This window comes from Canis lupus, chromosome 25 (assembly GCF_003254725.2).
Source record: "Canis lupus dingo isolate Sandy chromosome 25, ASM325472v2, whole genome shotgun sequence".
Taxonomy (NCBI): domain Eukaryota; kingdom Metazoa; phylum Chordata; class Mammalia; order Carnivora; family Canidae; genus Canis; species Canis lupus.
In genome coordinates, this window is record NC_064267.1 from 26146680 (window position 1) to 26159435 (window position 12756).

The window sequence follows — 12756 nt, forward strand, 5'->3', positions numbered from 1 at the left end:
AAGAGGAGTACGGATAAATTTATTAGTTAAATACTGATTTTACAGCCATTTCACCTTAAGACAATGTTAACAGGTTTGTGGGTTAGGGAAGGTATATGAGGGTGGCCTTCATGGAAGAAAGCAATGTAAATGATGATTAAAACAGAATCTTGGTTTAAAAATATTCTCTGCTACAGCCAGTAGGATTTGGGGATCGGGAGCTGAGTATCTGGGTAGGGGAGGATGTAGTAGGGCCACAGTCAGCTATAGGTCTGTTGATGATGAGGACCAGGAAGGAGGAGTCTCGGTGAGCCCCCACATCACGGGCAGAGATGGCAGCATGGAGAGGAAGGCCGATTCCGGAATAGCACAGAGCCAGGGACTCCCTTAAGGCCCCCCCTCAGTGTCTTCTCTTAGGAGTTGTCGTCTTTCCATCTGAGTTTGGTTTCGTTGTGTTTGTTTGCTTTGAATTTATGTTGCAGGATCTCTAGCTCTCTGCCTCCCGGACAAGAGACTGGGGAAAAGATGCAGGTGCAGGTGCTCCCCACCCCTGGGATGACCTCGACCTGCTGGAGGACTGAGAGGTGGTGCATCTCCGCAGACCAAGAGCCACGTCCACGAGGTCCAAGCGCAAGCGAGCCAGAATCCATGAAAAGCCCCTGCCCGGCCCCGGGGATGAGGTCCACCAGACATGCTCTCCTGAATGATCTCAAGGCTTAGAAGAGTGTCTGTCAAGCTTGCTTTAGCAGCAGAATCTTTTTTGTACTTCCTTGGGACCCACCTGTGTGTGATGGGGTACACGAAGGATTTGGGGGGACAGTTGTGGGGGAGGCTGCTGTGTGGCTCAACTGCCGAGCTCTTGTTTTGCAGAGGGAGAGACATGTTCAAGCTGAAGGCAGAGCTGAATCACTCATCAGCAGCAGGGATTTTTATTTTCAGATGCCTGGGGGGGGCAGGGTGAGAAGGGGCTGGAGGTTCGAGCCGTGAGCCCGGGGAAGGAAACTTGGGAGAGACAAAGTTGCCAGGTCATGATTTTGCCACACCGTGCAGTGGGTGAGGCAGCCCTTTCCTTCACCTCCCCGTGAGGCTTCAGGAACATCAGGGCTACACCCAACATTTCCGGAGTCAAGATTCAGTACTGAGGAATGCAAGGGGGTACCAAGCCTGAAGGGGGAGTGCTGGACGGGGCAGCAGCGGCCCGGAGGGGCTGTTTGCATCCACATGCATGTCACACAGATGTCCTGGTTCAGGCTGGACTGGGGGTCCCAGCACCTTGCCCCCTCCACCCACCCTCTGATCCCCAGTGCGGGGAACACCACAGAAAAACCAGCCCCGTAGGCCCCAGTGGTAGAAAGGTAGGGCAGAAGGACAGCTGTGTCTTGTGGGGGAGGGGTGAGGTGGAAAACTAGAAACAAGTCTCCTTCTCCGCATAAGGGACTTAAATGTGCTCCTTGTGAAGGGTGGTTTCTTTCAGATCAGAGTTTGGGCTCTTTCCAGTAGCCCACCCTTGCAAAGGCATCCGGTAAAATCCAACACCCACATCCCCTAACCGAACTGTCAACTTCAAGTTTCTTCCCAGTTGTTCTTCTGGAGTCATTCCCCGACAGAGCAGGCTGGCTCCCGGGAGCCCAGAGCCTCATCCCTGCCGTCCTCCAAGTCCCAAGTCCGTGCAGGAATCTGAGGAGGGAAGGAGGTGACATTATGCAGTGATTATGTCCCCGTGACTGTCAGCCAAGGCCAGGCTGTTCCAAGGGTCCTGCTTGGAGCTGGCCTGTGGCGACTGGCTGACAGAAGATGTGTAGCCTTGTGGGGAGAGCTTCAGGGCCGAGAGGACTGGGTGGATGGAGGGCCCGTGGCCAGACATCGCACTGACTGAGAATGTCTGAAAGCAAAAAGCACAAGATGAGCTCAAGGGAATCACTCCTGAGGGCTCAGGATGGAGGTCTGGGCTGGAGAGGGGAGCACCATTACACAGGTGTCCCCGAGCTGGCTCCCGCCCCCAGGAAAGGGAGGAGAGGAGGGGGCTTGAGGACAAGGCAGGGTTAAGACACCAAGCAACACAGAGAAGTGTTTTTCCTAACCTCTGTGCTGTGGGATGTAAAGGGTCTGTGGGATTCATTTGCTTCTCTGAGCACTGAGACCCCATAGGTGTGTGGATATTCTGGTTTCTCAGAAGGCTCTGATGGCTACATGAGACATTTGCTATGATCTTATCACTGCCAGATCTCCATGCCCAGCCAGCTCTCCTGGCTCTGTGGGACCAGCTTCTTTACCCTGACAGTAAAAAGCCCTTTATGGAGGCACTAGGATGGCTCAGTTGGTTAGGCATCTGCCTTTGGCTCAGGTCATGATCCCGGGGTCCTGAGATGGAGCCCTGCACCGGGCTCCCTACTCAGTGGGGAGCCTGCTTCTCCCTCTGCCTCTGCCCCCTGGCTCTTGCTCTCTCTCACATACTCTTTGTCTATCTTAAATAAATAAATAAATAAATAAATAAATAAATAAATAAAATCTTTGAAGAAAAAAAAAAAAGCTCTTTAGGATACAGCCTCCCTCAAGCACATGTGGGAGAACAGATCAGAATTAACAGGAAACCGTAACCAACCTTGGGACTACCCTAATCCCAAATATGGGAGCCAAAGAGGGAAGGGGTCGGGGAGTAGGAATGCCATCATATTCGGAAGAGGCAAAGGACGGTACTGCTGACTCATCTTCTGGACACATGATGGAAGCCAGACCTGTAGCTGACCCTCATTAAATGGCACCTTGCCTGTGACCTCCTCACCACCTCACTGCACCTACCCACTCTACCGTCTACAGTTTCCACACCTTTTCCCCAGCCAGGAGGGTCTTCTTCCTTCCCTTCCTCCTGTTGAAATCTATCTATCCTTCAAAGCCAAGGTCAAACCACCTCTCACTTGGGAGGCAGACTTGCCTAGAAAGCCCACGTGTCACCTTCTGCAGCCTGCTCCAGCTGTACCACCCTCCCCCAATGCACACAGTTTGATTCAGCTTGCGGCTATGTCATAACACGTCCCTCCCCACTCCTTCTGTCCAAAGGTCTGGCATGGAGGAGCTACTCGACATTTGTGTGCCCTAGTTGCATGCCCAAGTCATTGTGACTTGATCAGATGTTCTGAAGCAGGCCCTCATTGGGACAGTCCCCAATTTCAGGCGGGACCCCAAGGGTACCAGCAGCTCCTGCTGCCACCTGCTGGGGCCCAGCTGAAGCTCTCTTTCCCATGCTGAGCCTGCCACTCGCTCCTTGGCAGTGTATCCTAGTCCCCCAGGCAGTCCTATGTCCCCGCCAAGGGGGTATACCTGGGACATGGAGCTGCTGTGCCCATAGTGGGATGATAGCCCGGGCTCTGTCTTGATGGGGCGCATCTCTTCACTGCTGCTGGTGGCCACATTGCTGGAGTTGCTGGAAGCACTGCTGGCAGGAGGAAGGCTCTCACCGCCTGAGGGACCTGGAACAAGGCAGAGTCAGGACACCCAGACTAGGGGCAGGGGCAAATGGATGGCAGTCCTTTGAGACAGCCAGGGTAGGTCTATGCTAATGACTTTATTTATATTTGCTGGGGAGTGAAGCGGGGTCCTTCATCAGTGCTGGGCGATGGTTCTCAAAATGGGAAAATTAAAATACCAGAATTTCAAGGGATCTTCTTCTATTGACAGGCTTGCCGCCCCTTATTCCAAACCCTTGAGATCACATGTGTTTCTGGATTCAAAAGCTTTTAGATTTTAATACTGTATATTATAGAACACTTCCAATGGAGTCTGAGACGACACCCCATAATTAAATACATTAATTGTTGTACAGCTAAACATGTGAATCTCCACACATGGGATAAATAAAGACTATAAATAGCCTGAGTCTGTTTAGATTAGGTTTTGCTGCCAAATCTAGCTCCCTGCATTTGGAATTGTGGAGAGGGACTGTTCACCTGAACAAATGCTTGCTTACCCTGTCACTGCAACATGTAAGGAGACGAAGTTACCTAGGGGAATGTGCTGTGCTTAGAAAACAGTGTGGGCACAGGCAGAAAGGCTGAGGACCACTGGTGTGAGACACAATTTTAATGAAACATGCTGCCAAAGGGGTAAACCGTTGTTGAATCTGGGAAAGGAGAACCTTGCTCGTGTTCTCAGGAGTGGAAAGGGGAAATGTATCTGTTTGTCATGCCTTAGATTAAGAGATAAGCTTTCCCCTGGATCAGCTGATTTACTTTCTCTGCAATGGCAGCATTTCCCCCATGAAATTTTTAATTTGGTAACAGTATCAAGGGGGGAGTGCTCTTGATACAGGAACATGAGTCGTCCTCATTCTTAATCTAGAAACTGAGAAGGCAAAGTAGCATATGGGACAAAATATGGATCTGAAGTGTAAAAACTTGGGTTTTAATTCCAGGTCTAACCATTCACAGCTGTGGGACTCTAAATCATTAACCTCTCTGAGCCTCAGTTTCCTCAGTAGTAAAATGGAGATAATGGATTGCATGGGGATCTTTAAGGACCAATGAGATACTAATTGAAAAGCAACTTTCTAAAATGTTAAGTACTAGGGTGCCTGGGGAACTCAGTTGGTTAAGTGTCTGTCTGCCTATGGCTCAGGTCATGATCCCAGAGTCCTGGGATCTATCCCCATATCAGGCTCCCTGCTCAGTGGAGAGCCTGCTTCTCCCTCTCCCTCTGAACCAACTTGTGCTTGCACATGCGAGTGCACTGTCTCTCTCAAATAAATAAACTCTTTAAAAATTTTAATAAAATGATGTTAAAAAATACATGATGTTAACTGTACATTGGCTTACAAATCAAGCTGTTGTGAACAAGACTAATGGGGGTCCTGTCCTCCTAGATCCCAGTTATCTCAGGGAGAACAGAAAGGAACTGAGCTCTTGAGATGGAGGGACGATAGAGTTCCTTTTTCTTTCTGGCCCTCAATCCATCCAGCTGGCCTACTACCCACCTTTGCAACTGGCAGTAATCATGCAATTTGAATTGCACCTGCTTCAAAAGCGCCTAAAATGCAGCAGTTTAGCACCTGCCTTTGGCCCAGGGCGCGATCCTGGAGACCCGGGATCGAATCCCACATCAGGCTCCCGGTGCATGGAGCCTGCTTCTCCCTCTGCCTGTGTCTCTGCCTCTCTCTCTCTCTCTCTGTGACTATCATACATAAATAAATAAAAAAAAATTAAAAAAAAAAAAAAAGCGCCTAAAATGTTGTATGCTGGTGTTACTTTTCACCAGGTTTTCATTCTGTCCTGAATACCTGGGGTTGGACAATGCTATCATACCTCAGTAGCCTGGGCTGGCCCACCTAATGAAGAATACATGATTTTCACATACTCCAAGGGCCACTGAGTTATTTAGATAATTACACACAATTCTTTTCCTCACCTGCTGGTGTCTTAGATTTATTAAGGTTCTTGGGCTTCCGTTTTCTGGTTTGAATCCCCTCTTTCCGCATTGCAAGAGGCCTTGGAACCTAGAGGGTTAAAAGTCAACATATATGGTTTTCTACCTTGTACATAATCTGCTACAGTATTTAAACATGCACACACACTATGTGAAGGAAACATCTAAGCAATTCCTCTACACACCTTGGGGCTGGGACTGAATCAGCCCCTGGAACTCCTGCTGAGAAAGAAATCAAATATGTATTGAGCTCCTATACCACATGCTGTGTGTTACACTCACCCCGGAGAAATGGAGGCTTAAAGACACTGTACCTTCCCTCCAGAGCTTCACATTTGACTGGGAAAGACAGTCAAGCAGGAAACAACCAGACTCATAAGTGATGTGGGAGAATGGAGAAGAACCACTAAACTCTGTCCTGGACTGGGTGGGAGGGGAAGTGGCACATGACCATATCAAGGAAGGCTTCGCTCAGGAGATGATGCCTACGTCGTGGGAGGTTGTCAAGTAGACAAGGGGCAGGCATTTCAGGCAGCAGGAACAATATTTGCAAAAGCCTTTAGTTTAGCAAAATAAGGACACTATAAAAATGTAAAAGGAGTGCTATTAATAAATATGCCAAGAAAATAGGCAATCCCAGTGAATTGAGATGTCAAGTCACTTTACTTAGAGGAGCTTTGCATTGCTCCAACTCTGGTTAGAGCCAACCGTGGTCTTTCCACAGGTGGTGGGGACCAATAAGAGATCATGTTGGGGAGACTGCCCTATGGCCAGGTCCTGACATACACTGTCCATGGACAACACTTTAATCATACTGATGTCTCATAAATAAGCAGTGACTCTCAGGTGTCACGCTCTTGAACCATTCCCAGGTGCCTAGACAACTGTCTGGGGAGTAGGCTCGCTAGGTCATCTTTCTAGTATCTTTTAAATATTGTGCCTTTTCCACCACATCTGGTTTCTCTTAGGCCAGACCAACCAAATCTTTTGTCTCCTGTATAGGCCTAATAGAGGCAAAACCCGAAACACTGAAGGAAAAGTAATAACCACTCCAGAGAATTAAACATGCAATGGTTAAGAGAGAAGTGCAGCAGATCAGCTGAACTTGAACCTGCCTTCTGGTCCGCTGAGAGATCCAACAGCGTTCCCACCTTTGTAGGTAAGTTTCCACTCCTTGGTCCAACCTCCGACTCTGACTATGACCCACCTGAAGCCCCTCCTGACCTCAGAAGAATACAGCCCTCATGTTTATCCCTACCAACCTCAGTACTAAAATAATCATGGTAGGGGCACCTGGGGGCACTCAGTCAGTTAAGCATCTGCCTTCAGCTCAGGTCATGATCTCAGGGTCCTGGGATTAAGTCCCACAACAGGCTTCCTGCTCAGTGAAGAGCCTACTTTTCCTTCTCCCCCACCCTTTGTGCTCTTTCTCAAATAAATAAATGAAATCTTTTAAAAAATTAATTAAAAAATAAAACTAAAAATTTTGGTAAAATATACATTAAATTTGCCATCTTAATCCTTTGCAGTGTTAACTATATTCACATTTTTGTGCAGCCACCACCACCATTGTCTCCAGAACACTTCTCATCTTGCAAAATTGAAACTCTGTACCCATTAATACTAACTCTCCATTTCCCCCTCCTCCAGCCCTTGGCAGCCACCATTCTTTCTGTCTCTATGGGTTTGTTTGTTTGTTTTTTTTTTTTTTTTGGTCTCTATGGGTTTGATTAGTCTAGAGGCCTCCTATAAGTAGAATCATTTGAGACTTGTCCTTTTGTGATTGACTTCTTTTACTTAGCATAATGACTTCAAGGTTTGTCCATCTGGTACTATGTGTCAGAATTTACTTCCCTTTAAAGGCTGAGTAGTAGTCCATCGCATGGACAGACCACATTTTGCTTACTCAACCATCGGCACTTGGGTTGCTTTCACCTTAGGCTATTGTGAATAATGCAGCTGTGGACATAAGGACACAAATATCTCTTCAAGCCTCTGCTTTCAATGATTTTTGGAACTACACCCAGAAGTGGGATTGTGGGGGTCTTATGCTAATTCTATTTTTTAATTTTTTGAGAACACAATCTTTTTATTTTTAATTTTTATTATTTTTAAAAAGATTTTACTTATTTATTCATGAGAGACACAGAGAGAGGGGCAGAGGGAGAAGCAGGCTCCCCACAAGGAGCCTGATGAGGGACTTGATCCCGGATCCACACCCCAAGCCAAAGGCAGATGCTCAACCACTGAGCCACCCAGGCGTCCTGAGAACATAATCTTTTTAATACCTGCTTAATATTCCTTTCTTGGTTTCTTCCATCATTCCCCTATTGAAGAACAAGAGTTTCTTTAACCATTTTCCTACTGAAGGTTTTTTTCCCTCCATTTTCTTATTACAGTGATTCACCAACATCCTTGATACACTTTTTTTTTTGCAGAAAGAAGTTTATTTTCTTATGAATGTTCGTAACTATATTTTTTGGCTGCTTTTCTGTCTATAACAAGAAAACATGGTACACTTCTCAAGGTGAACACTGAATAATCTACAGAACCTTTGAATCACTAGGGCACCTGGGTGGCTCAGTCCACTGAGTCTGACTGTTGGTTTCAGCTCAGGCATGATCTCAGGGTCATGAGATTGAGCCCTGCATCAGGCTTCGCACTCAGCATGGAGTCTGCTTAAGACTCTCTCTCCCTCTCCCTTTGCTCCTCCATCCCCCTCAAATAAATTTAAAAAAGAGAATTGCTTAATCACTGTATTGTATATCTGAAACTAATACAACACTGTGTGTTAACTACACTGAAATATTAAAAACTAAAAAAAAAAAGGAAGGAAACATGAAAAGAGTCATGAGACTAAGTTAGTAACACCCCTTCCACCTGACTGCCATCAATGGGGCAACTGCAGGACCAGTCTGTTATGTTACTCACTTTTTAAAACATTCTCAAACTGTGTGCACACGTACATATCTATACGTTTATGTACTTGTGTATTCATCCATCCATCCATCCATCCATCCATCCATCCATCCATCCATATCTGTATGTGTATTTAACACACCCTCACCCCCACAGTATGGGGTCATACTATGTATATTACTTTGCAATGTGCTTTTTTGCTACTCCAGGTCAAGATACATGCTCTTAGTATTTTTTAAATTTCTGCACAATATTCCACATCATACTATTACCATTCCTTTATGAGGCTTTATGATTTCTTCTAGTTTTTGCCACTACAAATACTGCAGCAATAAACAGTTCAAACATCATTACATACCGATTCTTTTATGGTTTTATAGGCTAGTTTCCCAAAGGCAGAGCTGCTAAATCAAAAGATATGTGTGTTTTTTTATCCTTAATAAGTACTGCCAGGTTAAGTTCCTAACAAATACTTGCAGTAATTCACATGAAAATCGATAACATATGAGAATATTCCCCCAAATCCATAGCAGCATTTAAGCATGCTGGCACCTGAGCTTGGATTTCCAGCCTCTAAGAATGTAGAAATAAACTAGTATTGTTTATAAGCTACTCAGTCTGTGGTATTTTGTTACAACTGCCCAAACAGACTAATACAGCCTGTAAGGTCCCTTCCAAATCTAAGTATCTTTGCTAAGAAGGAAACAATGAGGGGCATGTGAGTGGCTAAGTGTCTGCCTTCAGGTCAGGTCATGATCCCAGGGTCCTGGGATTCAGGGGGAAGCCTGCTTCTCCCTCTCCCTCTGCCTGCCCTCCCCCTGCTTGTGTGCTAGCTTGTGCTCTCTTCTTTTTCTCTGTCAAATAAAATCTTTAAAAAAGAAGAAAGAAAGAAACAATGAATTTGAATTTGTAAATGGGAAGGCAGGTGAGGTTCTCCCCCTTCCTGGGGCTAAGGGTTACTTACACCATGGAGCTTCATGTAGAGGCCGCAGGCATTGCACACTGGCTCACCCTCAGCATTGCGGCGCCACAGAGTGGTGGTGGTGGTCTGGCAGTTGGCACAGGACAGGCCCACTCGGCGGGAGGCGGACTGCAACAGAGAAGACAGACCCATCAAGTCCAAATAGAAGGCAAGTGCTGCAGCTTTTACTTCACTGGGAGCTCCGAGGGGCTGGCCCACCATAAATGGTTGGCAAAGTCAGCTGTAAGAGCCCTGAATAAGAATCTCAGGGCAAAAAAAAAAAAAAAAAGAATCTCAGAGCAGGGATCCCTGGGTGGTGCAGCAGTTTGGCACCTGCCTTTGGCCCAGGGCGCGTTCCTGGAGACCCGGGATCGAATCCCACATCGGGCTCCCGGTGCATGGAGCCTGCTTCTCCCTCCTCCTGTGTCTCTGCCTCTCTCTCTCTCTCTCTCTCTCTCTCTGTGACTATCATAAATAAATAAAAATTAAAAAAAAAAAATCTCAGAGCAGCTGAGGTGCCGGAGTCTCCCTTCACCTAAGCCACTCCTGGGGGTGAATGAGAACAAGGATTTCAGCAGCAGGAGAAGTAGAGTGAATTCTAGTCCTAACTGGCATTGGTGGCATATCAGTCATTCATTAGACGAAGGGCCCTGGAGGCAGGAAAGCTTTTTTCCAAAGTAGAAAAAATGTAGGCTTCAGGTACCAAACAAGGTACCTGAAGCCAAGAATCATTGCAGAATCATTGTATTCAAGTGTCATCAAAAGCTGGATGGGCCTTGGGACCTCAAGAACGGTAAGCATCAGAATTTAATCCCTCTGTTCCTCTCTCCCTAGTATACATGAAAGCTAGTTTGTTTTAGTCAAAATTAAACTATACTAGAAAAGAACACAGGGCCAAGAACCAAAAACCCCCATTACAAACTCTTTCCCAGCCATAGGGCTCAACACACTGCTTAATCTCCCCACTGGGCTTTGGGTTTTGTTAACTGATCATTTGAAAACAGGGTAAAGAAGAGTTTCCCTTCTTCATGGGGTTGATGTGAAAAAAGGCGATGTTCAAGGCAAGCTGGACTGGGAACCAGGAAGCCTGGACTCTGGTTCTAGACAGGAGATTCAGTATCCATGTGACGACCATGGGCAAGGCTGTTAGCTTTGCTGAGCCTCACTTTTCACTTTTGCATAATGAAGGGGTTAAACCAGATTGTCTGGAACATCCTATAGCTCAAGGCAACTCTGAAGCTATGAGAAATTACTGTGTTGCTACCCACCCACCCAAACCCTCCACTCACACCTTCTTTTAAAAGATGACTTGGGGGCGCCTGGGTGTCTCAGTTGGTTGAGCATCTGCCTATGGCTCAGGTCATGATCCCAGAGCCTCTGGGTGAAGCCTTATATGCGGCTCCCTGCTCAGTGGGGCAGCTGCTTCTCCCTCTGTCCCTCCCCTCTCCCCTGACTTGTGCTCTCCTACTCTCTCTCAAATAAATAAAATCTTTTTTTTTTTTTAAAGATGACTTAAAATCCAAAATTCAAAACCTGGAAACTTCCCACCAGAGCACAAGCCCCGAAGCCAGATGCTGAAAGGAGAGAAGGGTAGGCTTGAGCAGTCAGGGTACTTGCTTACCAGCCGGCGCTGAGGCTTAATGAGGGGCCGGTTGATGCCATTCATCTTGTGGTAGAGGCCGCAGGCATTGCACAGGTAGTGCCCCGTCCCATCACGCCTCCAGAGCGGGGTGGACATGGCCCCACAGTTGACACATTCTCTACCTTCTGAGAAGTCATCAAACATATCTACTGGGCAGAAAATAATACAGAGGATTAGTTCTTTGTGCCTAGAAATCTTACATCGGAGAATCCAGAGGCCAAGGAAATAACACCTTTTCCTTGCAAGGAGTACAAGATGGATCACCGGGGCTGCCTCCCTTTTCCTGATGCTGACCTCAACCCCTGGAGGCTCGGCTCACATGATCGTCAGGGGAAGTGGACATTCTTAGTCTTGGGTACCCCAGACACAGTAAGGCTCTCCCAGGTCACGAGAAGAGTGAAAGTTGTGCAGCAACCACCAGCAGCCTGGATTTTAGGCCCTCTCTCTCCTTCAGAGCCGGTAACCCTGAGGTTCTCAACCAAAACTGACTTCTGCCCAAAACTTCTTTCTCTCTTTTTGCCCTTCAATATTGATATTCCCTTCCCCTTTCAATAAAAATACAAAAACCAAAAAGAGAGAGAGAGAGAGAGAGAGAGAGAGAGAGATTTACTCTAGGAAAATTAGAAAATAAAATGTGTGTGTGGGGGTGCCTGGGTGGCTCTGTTGATTGAGCATCTCTTTGGCTCACAGGTCATGATCCCTGGGTCCTGGGATCGAGGCCTGCAGGGATGGGCTCCCTCCCTGCTCAGTGAGGAGCCTGCTTTTCCCTCTCCTCCTCATTCATGCTCTCTCTCACTATCTGTCTCTCTCAAATAAATAAATAAAATCTTAAAAAAACAGAAGAGAAAATGTGTAAAGAAAATACAAAGTCATATGTAATCCTGTGACTCTAAGATCACCAGTGTTATTAACATTTTGTTCCATGATGTCCTTTTCAGTACTTTATATGGTGACACATGTTTTTGCCTAGTGCAGGTCAAGCTATAACATTTGGAGCCTTTTTTTTTTTTCATGTAATGCCAAGGCATTTTTCCACCTCAGAAATTCTTCATAAACTCATTTTAGCCTAATATGTTATCCCATCATATAAATGGGCCACCCTTTATTATCATTAAACTTTTACTTAATCCCTACCCAGTTTCTGATTTTTGTTTTATAAACAATGCTCGTTTTGTGTGCAAATCTTAGCATTTCTGCTTATTCCTTAGGATGCTCTTCTAGGAGAATTACTGAACCAAAGGAACTACAGTTTTTAAAAGTCTTTGAAATTTTCAAAGTACCCTGTAAAAAGGGCTGAAATTCATTTCCGTTCATTTTTGTCATTTCAATATATCTGTATGATATGCTGTTTCATAGTTTGACACTTTTCCTGCTTATTGGTACCTAAAATAAAGGTCCATATATTAAGCAACCGTGACTTAGAGTCACACACACTTCCATGGGCACACTGCCACTACTGACAATCTCCTGGACTCCCCCCCCCCCAACCCAACTGCTCCCCACCATCTTTATTGTCCAGGTCCATAGAATTTTAGAATTGAGAAATTTCACTCATGCCCATTTCAGCTGCCCTGGTGAGATAGGCTGGGCCAGATTTCTTATTCTCTATGATCTATATAAAGCCTGGCTCAAAACTTTCAGAAGTCTCCCTGACTCCATGTACACTGCTTCCTGTTGCAAAAAAATATTTTATATCCCATCCAGATTTTATGTCCCTAAATGCAGCTACCCTGGTGTTCAGATTATTCTTGTCCTACTACCAGAGGCAAGAGTGGATTCTTCTCTAGTAATGAGGTGGGGGATATTTGGTGAGGAGAGGTTTTTAGAGTTCTCCCTCCAC

General features: G+C 46.1%; 1 protein-coding gene across 5 annotated transcripts in view; it reads right to left on the bottom strand.

Annotated features, from left to right (window-relative positions):
• Positions 1-12756, bottom strand: part of GATA4 (GATA binding protein 4) — an 85599-nt gene continuing 72843 nt past the window's right edge. For 3 of the 5 annotated variants that reach the window (XM_025462905.3, XM_049101370.1, XM_025462904.3), the window contains exons 3-7: positions 10896-11065; positions 9278-9403; positions 5377-5464; positions 3298-3446; positions 1-1861 (exon numbers count right to left, since the gene is read on the bottom strand). In XM_025462905.3, the coding sequence (XP_025318690.1) occupies positions 1679-1861; positions 3298-3446; positions 5377-5464; positions 9278-9403; positions 10896-11065 (716 nt within the window). In that variant the 3' untranslated portion in view covers positions 1-1678. The remainder of the gene's footprint in view (positions 1862-3297; positions 3447-5376; positions 5465-9277; positions 9404-10895; positions 11066-12756) is intronic. The other 2 variants (XM_049101371.1, XM_025462907.3) reach the window with 2 other exon arrangements.